Source organism: Saccostrea cucullata, unplaced genomic scaffold (assembly GCF_032062105.1).
Source record: "Saccostrea cucullata isolate Sc308-1 unplaced genomic scaffold, CSIRO_AGI_Scuc_v1 ctg12601, whole genome shotgun sequence".
Lineage (NCBI taxonomy): Eukaryota > Metazoa > Mollusca > Bivalvia > Ostreida > Ostreidae > Saccostrea > Saccostrea cuccullata.
In genome coordinates, this window is record NW_026921344.1 from 1 (window position 1) to 18,739 (window position 18,739).

The following is an 18,739-nucleotide window of genomic DNA, read 5'->3' on the forward strand; positions in this document are numbered from 1 at the left end:
ATAGCTTTGCTGTTCTTGAGAAGAAGATTTTTAAAGAATTTTCCTATATATTTCTATATAAAACTTTGGTCGGCCATTGTGGCCCCGCCCTACCCCCGGGGGTCACGATTTGAACAAACTTGAATCTACACTACCTGGGGATGCTTCCACATAAATATGAGCAATTATGGCTCTGCTGTTCTTGAGAAGAAGATTTTTAAAGAATTTTCCTATATATTTCTATATAAAACTTTGGTCGGCCATTGTGGCCCTGCCCTACCCCCGGGGGTCACGATTTGAACAAACTTGAATCTACACTACCTGGGGATGCTTCCATATAAATATGAACGATAAAAGCTTTTCTGTTCTTGAGAAGAAGATTTTTAAAGAATTTTCTCAATATTTTTATGTAAAACTTTGGTCGGCTATTGTGGCCCCGCCCTACCCCAGGGGGCATGATTTGAACAAACTTGAATCTACACTACCTGGGGATGCTTCCATATAAATATGAGCAATTATGGCTCTGCTGTTCTTGAGAAGAAGATTTTTAAAGAATTTTCCTATATATTTCTATATAAAACTTTGGTCAGCCATTGTGGCCCCACCCTACCCCAGACTACATGACTTGAACAAACTTAAATCTACACTACCTGAGGATGTTTCCCCATAAGTTTCATCTTTCCTGGCACAGTGGTTCTTGAGAAGAAGATTTCTAAAACATACCACCAAATTTTCACTAATTCTCAATTATCTCCCCTTGAATGAGGGCGTGGCCCTTTATTTGAACAAATTTGAATCCCCTTCACCAAAGGATACTTTGTGGCAAGTTTGGTCAAAATTGGCCCAGCGGTTCTTGAGAAGAAGTCGAAAATGTGAAAAGTTTACAGACAGACAGACGGACGCCGGACAAAATGTGATCAAGAAAGCTCACTTGAGCCTTTGGCTCAGGTGAGCTAAAAAACTTTAAATCCCCTTCACTCAAGGATGCTTTATGGCAAATTTTGTTTGAAATAAATTTTCCCTGTGATTCTTAAGAATAAAAACAAAATATGAAAAGTTTACAGACATTAGAAGACAATGAACAGAAGGGTGCTGGACACTCTTCAAACAAAAAAGATCATTTTAGCCTTCAGCTCAAGTGAGCTAAAAATACTTCTTTAGAATGTGTTAAAATTGTTTTATGTATATTATGGTATTTACCGTATAAGTGGAAATGTTAGCGAGACGCAAATTTAGCAATTTGATCTTAAAAATCAGCATTTTAATTTTAGCGAGAAGCAATTTTAGCGATTATAAAATGGTCACTTAAGAAGATATAACAAGTAATACCCAATTTATTTTTAGCAATATTTAATTTTAGCGATCTCAGGACCCTCGCTAATAATGCCAAAATTAAATCCTCGCTAAAAATTCTACTTATACAGTGTGTTAAATAATATACAAAATAGTTGTATACAGCTTTAAAATACTTAAGAGAGGTATAGGACTCTTAAAAATTATGCCTTTTGAAGTTTCCTTTAACAAATCAAATTTCACTTTAACATTTTTTTATGAAAAGGCTTACTGGTTCTTGTATTATAACTGAAGCAAAAAAAATCATCTTGAAAAAGGTGTCACAATTTCATTAACTGGAGATAAGCTGTAATCTGCAGTGAGTATCCTACCTGGGCCATTTTTATTTTCACCAACATTTCCGCCCCATAAATCCCCATGCATAAGTGCTGGCTGGATGTTTTCCATTTTGTCAAAAAATGTAGGAATCTTCGGTTGGAGCTCTGACCATAACTCTTGAGCTTCTCTGTCATGATACTGAAAATACATCAAAGTTCAAAGACTGAAGTTCCATACTACATATGAATCCCTCCAGGGATAATAATATTGATGTGGTAAAGGGATTGTGTTTCTCATTGACCCAGAGGGCTAGGCTTATGGGAGCATGATTACTGTAGGGCTACTTTTGCTTGGCAGGTCAATGGGTAGAGACCAGACAAAATGTGATCCACTGGTCAACAGGTTGGGGGGGGGGGGGGTGGTGGGCAACTCTATCCAAAAACCAACTTTTTAAAGTTATGAAAACAACGACAGAAAAACTTGCATGCAACAGACTTCTGAGTCAAGTGAGACTTTAATGAATTCTGGTGGCCATTAGGACACCTTACCAAAATCACCATCAGACTGGAACACTGAAATGTAAGAAAAATGTACTGGACAGACAAGCTGGCACAGATAACACCCGAGATGAGGAAGTTCAGACTTCATGTCTAGGAGTGAGTGAGAGTAAAGGGTGAGAACCACCACCAGTGAAATTCCTCTACTCTTGAGATAATGAACAGCACCACAGCAATTATCCTTTAAAAAGGCTTGGAGTAATGCCTGCTGAAGTGAAAGCCCAAAAACAGAAGACTGATGAGTTGAAGAGTAAAGGGTAGTCACACCAACATCATCACCATCCAGTGCTGTGCAATGGCTCAATAGTGGAGAGGTGAAAAACAAGAGGCCCAAGGGCCTTGAATCGCTCTTCTGATAAATTGTACAATCTATCACTTGTATTAGAAGCCTCCAACTCTATTAGTATCATAAGACCCAAATTGCATTAACTTACAAAGTTTGATAATATTTAGCCAGTTAAGACTGAAGATATTATGATATAATTATAAAATACCATAAGTAGGTCACAGTGACCTACCTTTTGATTGAAATTTTCTGAGAACTCAAGATACAGTAATTGACAAAGACTAATGATTCTAATTAAATAACTACCTGAGATATTCAAAGTAGGTCACCATGACCTACTTTTTGGTCAACATTCTCTGAAAACCCAAGATGCATCATCTGACAAAGTTTGACGATTCTAAGCCAATTAGTACCAGAGATAATTAAATATAGCCATCAAATGTCAAAAGTAGGTCACGGTGACCTACTTTTTGGTCGACGTTATCCAAAGATGCCTAAACTGACAAAATTTGATGATTCTAAGCCAATAAGTACCTGATATATTCAAAAGTAGGTCACCGTGACCTACTTCTTGTTGGACATTCAATGAAACCCTAAGATGCCTCAACTGACAAAGTTTGATGATTCGAAGCCAATAAGTACCTGATATAATTAAATATAGCCATAAAATGTCAAAAGTAGGTCACAGTGACCTACTTTTTGGTCGACGTTCTCCCAAAACCCAAGGTGCCTAAACTGACAAAGTTTGATGATTCTAAGCTAATACGTACCTGAGATATTCAAAAGTAGGTCACCGTGACCTACTTTTTGGTCGACATTCTCCGAAAACCCAAGATGCCTCAACTGACAAAGTTTGATGATTTTAGGTCAATAAGTACCAGAGATACTTAATTATAGCCACAAAATGTCAAAGGTAGGTCACCATGACCTACTTTTTGGTCGTCACTCTATGAAAACCCAAGATGCATCAACTCACAAAGTTTGATGATTCTAAGCCTATAAGTACCGTAGATACTTAAATAAAGCCATAAAATTTCAAAAGTAGGTCACCGTGACCTACTTTTTGGTCGTCACTCTCCGAAAACCAAATATGCATTGACTCCCAAAGTTTGATGATTCTAAGCCAATAAATACCTAAGATACTAAAATATAGCCATAAAATGTCGAAAGTAGGTCATCAAGACCTACATTTAGGTCGACATTTTTCAAAGACCCAAGATGCATCTACTGACCAAGTTTGATGATCGTAGGTCTGAAGGTAATCAAAATATGCGTTTTAAACAATTTGAAAACAAATGTCAACAAAATTCAAAAAGTAGGTCACAGTGACCTACTTTTTCATAAATATGTTTTAAGGTCCCAAGATGCATCAAAGTACAAGATTTGATGATTCTAAACCTCCCAGTGTCTGAAATAATGGGATTTAATGTTTTTAAAAGGATAAGTCATAAAGTTCAAAAAGTAGGTCATGGTGACCTACTTTTAAGTTGACATTGTTTGAGGACCCAAGATGCATCAACTAACAAAGTTTGATGATCATAGGCCTTAAAGTGTCCAAAATATGCCTTCAAATCAATTTGAAAACAAATCCCCGCAAAATTTAAAAAATAGGTCACCGTGACCTACTTTTGAGTTAACATGATGTGAAGTCATAAGATGCATCAACTTACAAAATTTGATGACCCTAGTCTTTATAGTAAGCAAAATATACACGTTTTTATTAATTGTAAATTTAGGTCAACTTTGAAGTGACCTTGAGACCACGCCCTTTGCCCAAGGGTAATTTCTCGTGCAAATTTTAATCTTCGACATATCCTGATCCTTGTATGTAAGTTTGGTGAAAATGTGCCTGGTGGTTATGGAGCAGAAGATTTTTTAGCAACCAGTACTTTGGGTTTTGTTTTCCTGATTATCTCCCCTTGTTTAAGGGTCCCAACCCTTATTTTAGTATAAATGGTAGCCCTTGGGCCAAGGATACCCTGTGACAAATTTGGTACTGATTGGCCAAGGGGTTCTTGAGTTATGGCCCATATTCTATAAAGTTTACGCACACAGCACACCGCACACCGCACAAATGTCCATAGCATTAGCTCTTTGAGCCTTTGGCTCAGAAGAGCTAAAAATTTGCAGACATTGACAAAGCACCATGACATGATCCTAAGTCCTCTTACAAACTCCTCCAAATATTACACTGTAAGGCCAGAAATAATCTTCAATGAAGAACTGCTTGGGATATGCAGACAATAGAACATGGAACCCATCATTTCCATGAAACAATGGAGATGGATAGGGCACATGCCTCAGAGAAATAGCTGAGTCAATCAAAAGAAGTGCACTCCATTGATTTCCAGATGGAAGAAGAAAGATAGAAAGACCAAGAACAATGTAGAGAAGACCAGAGAAGAATGAGATAAAAACTCCACACCATGGATGTTCGAGAAAACTGACCCAAGACAGGGGGAGATGGAAAGACTGTTACTACCCCAGGTACCACAGCTTTAATGGCCAATAATGAGGAATCAGACAACAGTGGATTTATAACAGTTTCATTATAAATTCAAAATTAATACCTTTCCAAAATGAATATGTCTACCGGCATTGTTCTACAAGCCAGATAAAATACATCATGCAGTCAGTTTTAAACTCAGCTGCAAGAATGTGGCCTTGAACTTCAGATATAATAATGAGACAAAGTCACAATACACTTGTAACTTTTAACATACTGGCTGGATATTGTTATTTTCCAAAGTGCTGAAATGAAATTAACCTTTACACCTATGCTAACTGTATTCTCAGAATATAATTTAAAAAAAAAATTGTTAAAAAAACTTACGTCTTTCTCCACCATATCAAGTTGCTGTTTTAACTTTCTTGAATAAAAATCCTGAAAATCACAAAAGTTTTTTTTTAGATATACTTTATATCTGTTAGGAGGTACTTTGTACAGTAAATACCTTCCGACAAACATTTTATATTGTAAATTAACACAAAATGTGTCTGACTTAATTCCTTACCAAATACATGCATACTCGTTTCTTTGTAGAGCATGATTAAAAATTTGTTCACCTGACAGAATAGAGGACATTGTAATATCCTTTGAGTAGCCAACAAAATAAGAGGATCAAAGGATATAATATTGCTTAGATTTAGAAACAGGTTTTCCCAAAGCTTTCATTTTTAAAGACAATTATTTTCTGATTTTCAAAATTTCAATTTCAAGCAAGAGGATCGACATCTTGTATTTTATGGTCCAAGCAAAGGAAAAATCTGGTTAATATTTCCATTGCTGAGATTATTTAAGCCAATTCAAAAAAAAATTATAGAAAAAAGTTGAATAACTTAATTTGAAACTTGAGCATCCTACCACCCAGTTCTTTTGCCAGGTATTGTCCTGTGGTATGTATCCACAGCACGTGTTTACGTCGAACCCAAACTGTGTGACGGGAGACAGCTGGCCTGCTTTACCCACAAATTTCTCCAGGTTCTTTGATTTCTCCAGCAGCTCTGAGTTTAGCATGTGTAACCTATGTAGAAAAATACTCAGGAATAAAAAAATATCTACTAATGAAAGAAAAAGTGAGCAAGCTCACATACCCCACGCTCACCAAAACTCAAAGTGCTGAAAATCCTGGAAAAAATAAAGGAATCGGAATTTCCCAGTGAAAGATATATCTACACATTGTGTCCTAAATATCTGCAAAGTTTGACGAAATTCTCAGCAGCGGTTTATGAGGAGTTGCGCTGACAAAATGTTCATCTCTATATTCAAGGTATGGACAAAAATCCAAGTTTTTAGTGTAAAAATTCCAGGAAAAAATAAAGAAATCAGAATTTCCTGGTAATATGCACATCTACACATTGTGTCCTAAATATCTGCAAAGTTTGACGAAGTTCTGTGCAGCAGTTTAAGAGGAGTTGCACTGCCAAACTGTTCATTTCTATATTCAAGATATGGCCAAAAAATCTAAGTTGAAAAGTGTGGAAATTCCCAGAAAAAATAAAGGAATCAGAATTTCTTGGTAATATGCACATCTACACATTATGTCCTAAATATCTGCAAAGTTTGATGAAATTCTGTGCAGCGGTTTAAGAGGAGTTGCGCTGACAAAAAAACAGGACTGACGGACTGACTGACTGACTGACACTCTGGCTGACTGACTGATGGGTCAAAAACATTATACCTCATGCAACTTGTGGGGTATAAATATCTCCTAAAAAAGAGCATAGAATTGTTTCTTATAAACTACCACTAGTTTTTGCATTTTTTGCAACTTTTTGAACTATCAAAGCACAACTAACAATGGATAATGATGGCTGACAATGGATTGTAATGAGTAGCTTTAGTAAATTGAAATCTCTTAAGGCCAAGAGACAAAACACAACAAATAAACTTTGATCACAAAAGCTTGATTGAGCTTTGAATTGAGATCTGCTGAAATGCTTCATCCAATCACATACTTGCTGCAACAACCTAAAACCACCCTGAACTGTTTCCTCTGAACAACCTAAAACCACTCTGAGCTGTTTCCTATAAACACCCTAAAACCACTCTGAACAGTTTCCTATGAACAAATTAAAACCACTCTGAACTGTTTCCTATGAACAAACTAAAACCACTCTGAACTGTTTCCTATGAACAACCGATAACCACTCTGAATTGTTTCCTATGAATGACCTAAAATCACTTTGAACTGTTTCTTACAAACAACCTAAAACCACTCTGAACTGTTTCCTATGAACAACCTAAAACCACTTTGAACTGTTTCCTATAAACAACCTAAAACCACTCTGAACTGTTTCCTATGAAAATCCTAAAACCACTCTGAACTGTTTCCTATGAACAACCTAAAACCACTCTGAACTGTTTCCTATGAACAAACTAAAACCACTCTGAACTGTTTCCTATGAACAACCTAAAACCACTCTGAATTGTTTCCTATGAATGACCTAAAATCACTTTGAACTGTTTCTTACAAACAACCTAAAACCACTCTGAACTGTTTCCTATGAACAAACTAAAATCACTTTGAACTGTTTCCTATAAACAACCTAAAACCACTCTGAACTGTTTCCTATGAAAATCCTAAAACCACTCTGAACTGTTTCCTATGAACAACCTAAAACCACTCTGAACTGTTTACTATGAACAACCTAAAACCACTCTGAACTGTTTACTATGAACAACCTAAAACCACCTGGAACTGAATCTAATGAACACCATACAGCCATTATACACTTTATACTGTCTGAACAGTCTAATTCCCCTTCAATATAAACTGTGTTGTTTAAACAGTTTATTACCTGGCCATTAATTCCCCTAACTTCCCAGCCTGAGAGGACAAACTGTTAATTTCAACATGTTCCATTATCAATGCAGAGCCTCCTTCTGGTAGGTCTATGACCTAGAAAACAAAATGTATCAGTTACAATGTGAATGACCTAGTATGTAACCTTTATATCTTTAAAATTCCAATCGATCACATATTACGTGTGGTACATATTGTAGTATGGAAAGGAGGAATGAGTAAACATACATTGAAAATTCATAAATACATATATATACTGAACACATATGGCTGGACCCGGAATCGAACCCAGAACCCCTATATTTCTAGTCAGGTGCTCTAACCACTGAGCTATCCAGGCCGATGTCCTCAGTCCAGCCTAATTTCCTACAATATATACTAGTGAATATTTTGTTTCTCTTATCAACCATAGAGAAAAGCTTTAAAAAAATATCTCTATTGATGGTTTGGTACCTGTTTTAGTTGTTTTTTAAAAACTGAACACTAAATATCATCATGCATTTGTAATCATGAAACACCATCTTCATTGAAGATTTGGATTGAAAAGGGGGTCCCAATGCCCACCTTGGTAACTTTTGCCCACAGTTCTCATTAGATTAAAAAAAATAAATAAATAACCAGAAGTCTCTGTCGAGACTGTAGCTCTACTGGTTTGTACTTATAATAAAGAAAGAGTAAAGTAGCAGTTGAAACTTAAAACTTTACAAAAGCCATAAATAGAACAATGATCTTGATTAAGTCTCTTTTTGAGGCAAGATTGCAATAAGACTACAACTGTAGGAGTAGCTTTTAGTAAAATTTCACAGAATTTTCAATTTAAATTACTATGGCAACGTAAATCAACTAAATCGAAAACACAAAACTGATAATTATGTATCTCAGTGTAGTCTGCTTGTGTGCTAAGTAGGGATGTGCGATTTTATCGGTATACCGGTATATCGCGATTTTTTGTTGCGTGATACGTATCGTGATACGGAGACCTAAATACCGGTCTTTAGGTACATATTATAAAGTCCAGAAATTATTCATTTATTTGTTCAGTCTTTCAAATTACAATTACAGAAAGTATAAAAAATGTTTTAAAAAGTGAAAAGAACGGCATATCTTACTGTCCAAACATATTTGATCTTATATATCATAAAAATTTCAAGAAAGTAAAATTTTGTTTTTCTAGCATATTTTTTAGAAAAATAATGACTTTTCATACATTAAACATATCATAATATTATCTTGATATTGTGGGAGAAAATCGTGATATATCGCGATACGAAATTTTCGGCAATACCCATCCCTAGTGCTAAGTTATATTAAAATCAGACTTAAACTGTAGGATTTTGAATGTATTTCAAAAAATTTCTATTTTTAGTAACCACGGCAACACCATTCATCGAAATCAAAAACCGATATAGAGAATTATGTATCTTAGTGTAGTCTACTTGTGTGCCAAGTTATATTGAAATCAGACTTAAACTGTAGGAGAAGTAGCATTTTGAATGATTTTCACAAACATTTCTATTTTTGGTAACCATGGCAACACTGTTCATCGAAACCAAAAACCGATAAACAGAATTATGTATCTTAGTGTAGTCTTCTTGTGTGCCAAGTTATATTGAAATCAAACTAAAACTGTAGGAGAAGTAGCAGTTTGAATGTTTTTCAAAAAATTCCCATTTTTAGTAACCACGGCAACACCGTTCATCGAAATCAAAAACCGATGTAAAGAATTATGTATCTTAGTGTAGTCTACTTGTGTGCCAAGTTATATTGAAATCAGACCAAAACTGTAGGAGGAGTTGCATTTTGAATGTATTTTAAAAAATTCTATTTTTAGTAACCACGACAACACCGTTCATCGAAATCAAAAACCGATATATTGAATTATGTATCATAGTGTAGTCTACTTGTGTGCCAAGTTATATTGAAATCAGACTTAAACTGTAGGAGAAGTAGCATTTTGAATGATTTTCAAAAAATTTCCCTTTTTAATAACCACAGCAACATCGTTTATCGAAATCAAAAACCGATACAAAGAATTATGTATCATAGTGTAGTCTATTTGTGTGCCAAGTTATACTGAAATCAGACTTAAACTGTAGGAGAAGTAGCATTTTGAATAATTTTCAAAAAAAAAATCTATTTTTAGTAACCACGGCAACAACGTTTATTGAAATCAAAAACCAATAAATAGAATTATGTATCTTAGTGTAGTCTACTTTTGTGCCAAGTTATATTGAAATCAGACCAAAACTGTAGGAGGAGTAGCATTTTGAAAAATTGTTTACAGACGGACAGACAGACGGACTGACGCCGGATGCATTACTATCACATAAGCTCTTCTGATCTCTGACCAGTAGAGCTAAAAATTACTTTCAAACTACTGTAGATCACTAAATTTTCGCGACACCTTATTTTCGCGAGATTGTCATTGACTCTTTGTAAGCGAGACATAATTTTCACGAATAGTTGTTATTCCTCTATATAATCTTAAGGAATACTTTTATACGCGAGAATTTAATTTTCGCGAACGCATTGTCTTGCGTAATTACGCGAAAATAAAGTTCTCGCGAATAAAAAGTGATTTACAGTATTGCACATGATGATCTTCTATCCCATGTTATAGTCCCATCCTACCCCTATGGGATCATGTTATACATGTATATCAACACAACCTGAGGATGCTTCAACACCATTATGACATCACTTCCTGTTCTGCAGATTGTAAACATGCATTATGTGAAAAAGAAATTTTAGCCTTATTTATCCCAGGTAAAAAAGTAAAATAAATCCAGATCTTTGCGATGTTTAGTATGTAAATGCAATTTAGTGTTGTCCTATCTTGAAAGATTTTCTCCCTAATAACATCCTTATTTTTTTCCATTAAAATATTGATCACCCATTTAGCTCAACCCTGTCCTTGGAAGGCCATGATTTGAACTTTGAATTCACACTACCTGACAATGCTAACATTGATATCACTAATCATACGCCTCCTGTTCTTGGAAAAAAATTAACATTTCCTCCTACTTATTCCCATACTTCAATTCTGAATTTGCAAGACTGAATTATGACCAAATAGGAATTTTCTTACAGGTTATAAAATATTGTATACACAAAACAAGAGGCCCATGGGCCACATCGCTCACCTGAGCACTAAGGGTAGGAAAAAGTAGAAAATGGCTTTTTATTGTAAAGTTTAAATCCAAAAGTAGTCCCATGACCAATCATGGATTTGCTATTTTTTAGAAAATGATTTTTAAAGAATTTTCCTATATATTTCTATGTAAAACTTTGGTCAGCCATTTTGGCCCCGCCCTACCCCCGGGGGGTCATGATTTGAACAAACTTGAATCTACACTACCAGAGCTTGCTTCCATATAAATATTTAATATGATGAATTATGGCTTTGTCATTCTTGAGAAGATTTTTAAAGAATTTTCCTATATATTTCTATGTAAACCTTGGTCAGCTATTTTGGCCCCGCCCTATCCCGGGGGGGGTCATGATTTGAACAAACTTGAATCTGCACTACCTGAGCATGCTTCCATATAAATATGATGAATTATGGCTTTGTCATTCTTGAGAAGAAGATTTTTAAAGAATTTTCCTATATATTTCTATGTAAAACTTTGGTCGGCCATTTTGGACCCACCCTACCCCCGGGGGTCATGATTTGAACAAACTTGAATCTACACTACCTGAGCATGCTTCCATATAAATATGATGAATTATGGCTTTGTCATTCTTGAGAAGAAGATTTTTAAAGAATTTACCTATATATTTCTATGTAAAACTTGGTCGGCCATTTTGGTCCCGCCCTACCCCAGGGGGTCATGATTTGAACAAACTTGAAACTACATTACCTGAGCATGCTTCCATATACATATGATGAATTATGCCTTTGTCATTCTTGAGAAGAAGATTTTTAAACAATTTTCCTGTATATTTCTATGTAAAACTTTGGTCGGCCATTTTGGCCCCACCCTACCCCCAGGGGGTCATGATATGAACAAACTTGAATCTACACTACCTGAGCATGCTTCCATATAAGTATGATGAATTATGGCTTTGTCATTCTTGAGAAAAAGATTTTTAAAGAATTTTCCAGTATATATCTATGTCAAACTTTGGTCGGCCATTTTGGCCCCGCCCTATCCCCGGGGGTCATGATTTGAACAAATTTGAATCTACACTACCTGAACATGCTTCCATAAATATATAATGAATTATGCCTTTGTCATTCTTGAGAAGAAGATTTTTAAAGAATTTTCCTATATATTTCTATGTAAAACTTTGGTCGGCCATTTTGGCCCCGCCCTACCCCCGGGGGGTCATGATATGAACAAACTTGAATCTACACTACCTGAGCATGCTTCCATATAAATATGATGAATTATGGCTTTGTCATTCTTGAAAAGAAGATTTTTAAAGAATTTTCCTATATATTTCTATGTAAAACTAAGGTCGGCCATTTTGGCCCCACCCTACCCCCGGGGGTAATGATTTGAACAAATTTGAATCTACACTACCTGAGGATGTTTCCCCATAAGTTTCATCTTTCCTGGCACAGTGGTTCTTGAGAAAAAGATTTTTAAAATATGCCACCAAATTTTCATTAATTCCCAATTATCTCCCCTTGAATGAGGGTGTGCCCTTCATTTGAACAAACTTGAATCCCCTTCACCCAAGGATACTTTGTGGCAAGTTTGGTTGAAATTGGCCTAGGGGTTCTTGAGAAAAAGTCGAAAATGTGAAAAGTTTACAGACAGACGGACAGACAGACAGATGGACAGACAGACGGACAGACAGACGGACGCCGGACAAAATGTGATCAGAAAAGCTCACTTGAGCTTTCAGCTCAGGTGAGCTAAAAATATAATGTACATTGTTATAAGCAGTCTTTCATCAAAACAGTTTTAAACTAGATGCTGTCATGAGACAGTAATACCCGCACTAAGGTGTTTGCCTCTAAATACACAATCCTACGGGCGGCTTACCAAGGAAAAAGTCAAAATAATTCTATATAATTCAGGCACGTAGCATCGTTTTTGAAAGTGGGGGGGGGGGCAACCTGAGAAAATTTTTTTTACTAACCTAAAAAAATTAACAAGGAAAAAAAATGAAATGGGGGGGGGGTGGGGGTGGGGGGGGGGGGTGGTGGCCACTTTTTTTTCAAGGCAAAATTACTTTCACTTCCAATTTTTCCCATATTTCCTTGCAATCTATATACTGTGGTTAAAAGTGGGGGGAGGAGGCAACCATCTTTTTAATGGACATTTCCTTATAGTACAGGTAATGTTGGGAAAAAAAGGGGGGCAGAATGGTGTGCTTTGGATTAATTCATTTTGTGTTATAATTGGATTTATATTTCATGAAGTTTACAGGACCTATGGAGGTCGGTAAGTACAAGTTTAAGTATAGTGGGGGTAAAATAAACCCAAACGATTAGGTTAAAGTTCAAAAAGGGTCAAAGATCATCGCATGCCACACTAGACGAATTTCATATTGTGAAGTTATCTCCCCTTGTCGATGTGACATTCAGTTACTGCCAATACTGGTGCGGATCCAGAATTTTTTTCGGGAGTAGGGAGGGGGGTTCACATCTCAGTCAAAATATTCATGCCTAGAATTTCCTGACAATCAGGAGAAAAAAATCATACACTGAAAACAAATAAACAAAAAAAACCCCAATGTTTTCTTAGTTAGGGGGAGGATGTCCAAAATCATTTTTTATTTGCTTCAGTATATAGTCTTGTTTAAATAACAAAGGAAATTCCAGGGGGGGGGGGGGGTTCCAATATCCCAACCCACACCCTATCCCTGAAATAACAATCTATTTTGTGATTCCAATTAAATAGTATATTTTTTCCCATTTGACTAATTATGTATATATTTTGTTTCTTGTGTTTATATGATGTCTGTATATTTGTCTGCAGAAATTATAACCTTGCCCATAAGTTTTAAGTGGGATGGGCTATACAATTGGCTTCCACATTTTATAGGTTTATTTCTTGTGACAATTAAGACCTTTTATTTGGGTACCATTAATTTTTACCTCTGATCACTTGACCTAGAATACACATTTTTACAAGAAAAATACCCAACTTTAAACTTGGCCTAAATTTTGATCAGTAGGTGCTAGGGCTTTCATGCTTAACATGTGTATTCATTGTGAACTGTCAACAGGTATAAATATGTTTGACCTTGACCGTAGAGTTTGAACCACTTAAAAAATTAACCTTGGCAATTAACTTTTGAAGAGGAAGTACTAGGGATTACTTATTTCACATGTGCATTCCTTGTGACAAGACTTTTTTCTGATACCAACAATTGAACCTTTTGACCTTGACCTTTGAGTTTGACATATATTTGAGAAACTTCAACCTTCGCCATAGGCTACCAGACAGGGACATCAGTGTTTCACAAACACATCTTGTCTTCATTATTATTTGGTGGTGTCTCCATATGACGGAAAAATTCCAATGAGATATGTATTCACAACAAACAAACAAATTACTAAAGAAAATATAAAACATGAATATGTTGGTCATGCATATCTCTGCATGAAAAAAACCCAGCTTTTCAAGTACTGCAACCATATTGTAACCCTTTCAAAACACTCATTTGAGCTTTTCTGGTTTCCTTGTCATATAACGTCTGTTGTGACATGTTGTCCATCTGTTTGTCTGAAAACTTTTTACATTTTTAACTTTTCTAGAACCACTGGTCCAATTTTACCCATGCAATTCATATAGAAATATGTACATTTGTATGTCAGACTGTTCTTCTGTCTGAATAAAATTAACCTTGGTTATCACAGTCATATCTACTGAATGAGAAGAGACAAGGCATTCATATTAAACTTATGTACTAGTATTTACCTGTGAGAATGGCATGATTTTTTTTTTTTTACATATGACCTAGAAGTTTGACCTACTTGCAAAAAAAAATTAAATTGTTATAAATTCATCATTTTGAATGAGAAAAGTTAGGGCATTCATATTATAATGCATGTATATTATTACCTGTGATAAGATCTTTTCAAATGAATCATGACTTTTACTCTGTGACCTTGACCTTGAAGCCTAACCTACTTTTCAAAAATGTTGCATTTGCTTATAACTTTTGATTGAGATGAGATATGACTCTCACATTTGACATTTGTACATTAATTACTCATAAAAATTCAAGATGTTTCCCAGCTTGCAATGTTTTTTTTACTCTTTAACGTTAATGTTTTACATAATTTTCAAGATATTTAACTCTCCTAAAAGATGATTAGGCTTCTGAGTAACATTAAGGAGGACTTCAGGAAAGACAGGACTTTTTGCACAAAAAATGTAATTTTCCACCCCCATTTGACCTCCCAGGGCAATATCAAAATTCCAAAACCTTGCTGCACATCTACATGACACTACCAACCATCTCCCTAAAGATGATTAGGCTACTGTGTAAAATGTAAGAGAATTTCAGGGAAGACGGGGCTTTTTGCATAAAAAACGTCATTTTTCTACCCCTATTTGACCCCCCAGGGCAAAATCAAAATTCCGAAACCTTACTGCACATCTACATGACACCACCAACCATCTCCCAAAAGATGATTAGCCTACTGTGTAAAATGTAGGAGGAGTTCAGGGAAGACGGGGCTTTTTGCATAAAAAACGTCATTTTTCAACCCCCATTTGACCCCCCGGGGCAAAATCAAAATTCCGAAACCTTACTGCACATCTACATGACACCACCAACCATCTCCCAAAAGATGATTAGCCTACTGTGTAAAATGTAAGAGGAGTTCAGGGAAGACGGGGCTTTTTGCATAAAAAACGTCATTTTTCGACCCCCATTTGACCCCCCAGGGCAATATCAAAATTCCGAAACCTTACTGCACATCTACATGACACCACCAACCATCTCCCAAAAAATGATAAGCCTACTGTGTAAAATGTAAGAGGAGTTCAGGGAAGACGGGGCTTTTTGCATAAAAAACGTCATTTTTCAACCCCCATTTGACCCCCCGAGGCAAAATCAAAATTCCGAAACCTCACTGCACATCTACATGACACAACCAACCATCTCCCAAAAGATGATTAGCCTACTGTGTAAAATGTAAGAGGAGTTCAGGGAAGACGGGGCTTTTTGCATAAAAAACGTCATTTTTCGACCCCCATTTGACCCCCCGGGGCAAAATCAAAATTCCAAAACCTTACTGGACATCTACATGACACCACCAACCATCTCCCAAAAGATGATTAGCCTACTGTGTAAAATGTAAGAGGAGTTCAGGGAAGACGGGGCTTTTTGCATAAAAAAACGTCATTTTTCGACCCCCATTTGACCCCCCGGGGCAATATCAAAATTCTGAAACCTTACTGCACATCTACATGACACCACCAACCATCTCCCAAAAGATGATTAGCCTACTGTGTAAAATGTAAGAGGAGTTCAGGGAAGACGAGGCTTTTTGCATAAAAAACGTCATTTTTCGACCCCCATTTGACCCCCCAAGGCAAAATCAAAATTCCGAAACCTTACTGCACATCTACATGACACCACCAACCATCTCCCAAAAGATGATTAGCCTACTGTGTAAAATGTTAGAGGAGTTTAGGGAAGAAAAGTGTGACAGACGGACGTACGGACGGACGGACATGAGTAACAACAATATACCCGAACTTTCTTTAGAAAGTGCGGGTATAATTAAATGTATATTTATAAAAAGAAGATATATGAATGTTGTGTAAATTTACCAAACTGTCACAATTTTTCATGTTGTACCTTAATTGGTTTTGGAACCTGAATAACTCCTGCTGCATACAAGTATTCCAAACTTTTATATTCCCCATCAAACATTCGTCCAGCCTGTTAATATCATGTATGATATATGTAACCAAAAATTATAACAATATTTAATAGCACAAGACACAGTGACTTTAAAAGTTTAGGTCTCTTTGCATAACACATTACATATGTGCATACAAAATCAAAGACTTTTGACATTTGGCATCACATGGATAAACTTTTGTAGTCTTTTTGAGCCCAAATTCTAGTTGAAGCAGTAAGGTAGATAAGATTTCAAGGAATGATCTAAACATAATCTACTTCCATTACTAATAAAAGTTCATCCTAAAGACACCGCTTCTGTTTAAATTTCTTCATCCATTTCATTAATTGCAATAATAAATATCCTGAAATATTTAAAATAGAATAGATCCAAGTGAAAAAAACGAAAAAATAATTTTTAAAAAGTTGCCTATGATCTATTGATTTGTTTTTAAGAATTTACTCTGTAAAGTCTATGCCGAAGTGAGCTCTGCACTCCTTCCTTCGGAAGACCATATTGTTTTTCGTCTGTTAGTATTATCATTATTTTTTTTCATAATTAGGGCGATATCTCATTTGTGCATGAATGTATTTGAAAGATTTTTTCAGGGATGATGCATCATGAGAATAACTCCAGATGTGTTTTTTCATTTTTTCGAAATTATTTTTTTTTAGCAATTTTTGGGGGAAATTTGTATTTTTTAAAAGGCATTTTGTCCAGCATTTTTCTCGAGATGGGCTAAAGATGAAAATGAAACTCACTGAGGTGACAGAACATCAAATTCCAATATGGGGAAGGACCTTTATCTTTCGTTGTTGGCACTTCCGGTCACAAACGGAAGTGAACTCAAAAAGTCCAATTCTTCAACTTTTTTTGTTTTTCATAATTTTTCTTTAGGATTTACAGGGACCTGGGTTTATAGAGTGTCTAATAAGAAATCTAAATATAATTATGTTCAATATTTTGATGCGTGCATTATATATTGAAAAGATAAGACCGATCTAAACTTTGTCCCACTGTTGGGGGTTCGAATACCGCTGGGGGCATTTCAATCAAAAACATTTCTTTGTTTCTGTCTTTTTTCAGTTGCAAATAACCTTTCCCTCTTTTACAAAATGTATAAAAGATTTTGCCGATTTTTAAAAAGCTATTTTTTCAGATATTTTGAGGAATACCTGTAATAATCATTATGTATGTTGAGAGAATGCTGTAAACGGACGTTTACGAAAAAAATACATTCTGAAAACTATTTCATGGGATGACACAGCATAGAACTCAATGAAAATTTGGTCGGAAGACCACTTGTTGCACTAGCTACAAGAACGCCTCTAGTTTACTTTATTATTTTAGAGAGGGGTTTCCTGTGTTTGTGGTTTTTTAAATAATATGGTTAAAATTTGTATGAAGCTCTCTCTCTCTCTCTCTCTCTCTCTCTCTCAAATGCCGATTTAATAATTTTTAGTTCATTTTAACAAAATGTTTAAAAGATTTTCTCTGTACTTTACATTTGATGTATTCTATAACTAAATTGCAGACCTCTGATTTGTTGTTGATTTTGACAAATATTTTCTGTCCCGTCCCTGTCTGGTATGTCAGCCCCTCGCTAATACACCCTGATCCCCCCATGCCCAAACACTTCAACTCTTCATCGTCCAACTCCGCACGTAATAAAGCCTCCATTCTCTACGTGAAAACAACCACATCTTTAAAACAATGATTTATGATTGAAAATTCATTTGTTAATTAAAATTGGATTATGCATTGGATAAAAATATCCCCGCTTACATTATTTTATCATTATTTCTTGCTGTCACTAATTACAAATAAAAATAATACAAACTGTATTGTTCGTGCCTCTGGCTCTGCTTCTTCAGTTTTTGTAGTAAAATCGCATAACGGGAAACAGGCCGAGCATGCTAAAATTAAAGCCAAATCAGATATGCTTACGCATTCCGATTTCTGCAGTCAAGTCAACCTTGCATTTTAACATGCATACACAGAATCTACTTACATAGAAAACAACTTTGTTCCCACTCAACATGCTCAAGGATTTGTCCCTTTCATAGGTACTTGTGGACAGCCCCCCCCCCCCCCCCGATATTCAACCCCGGGGCTTATTCGACATTTTTTTTACAATTTATGTTTATTACACTTATTCAACATGTTTGCAATATAGGAATAA

The 18,739-nt window shown here is 35.7% G+C and overlaps 1 protein-coding gene across 2 annotated transcripts; it reads right to left on the reverse strand.

Annotated features, from left to right (window-relative positions):
- Positions 1-1,560: 1,560 nt before the first annotated feature.
- Positions 1,561-18,482, reverse strand: LOC134259777 (fructosamine-3-kinase-like). 2 transcript variants are annotated; one of them, XM_062742382.1, is made up of 7 exons: positions 18,418-18,482; positions 18,094-18,240; positions 16,512-16,595; positions 7,735-7,835; positions 5,798-5,957; positions 5,267-5,317; positions 1,561-1,788 (listed from the first exon to the last, which is right to left on the reverse strand). In XM_062742382.1, exons 2-7 carry the CDS (start codon positions 18,235-18,237, stop codon positions 1,576-1,578), a joined length of 753 nt encoding a protein of 250 aa, XP_062598366.1. In that variant the 5' UTR covers positions 18,238-18,240; positions 18,418-18,482; the 3' UTR covers positions 1,561-1,575. The 2 variants fall into 2 exon arrangements, with proteins under 2 accessions (XP_062598366.1, XP_062598367.1); XM_062742383.1 differs by lacking the exon at positions 18,418-18,482 and adding an exon at positions 18,343-18,384.
- Positions 18,483-18,739: the final 257 nt, after the last annotated feature.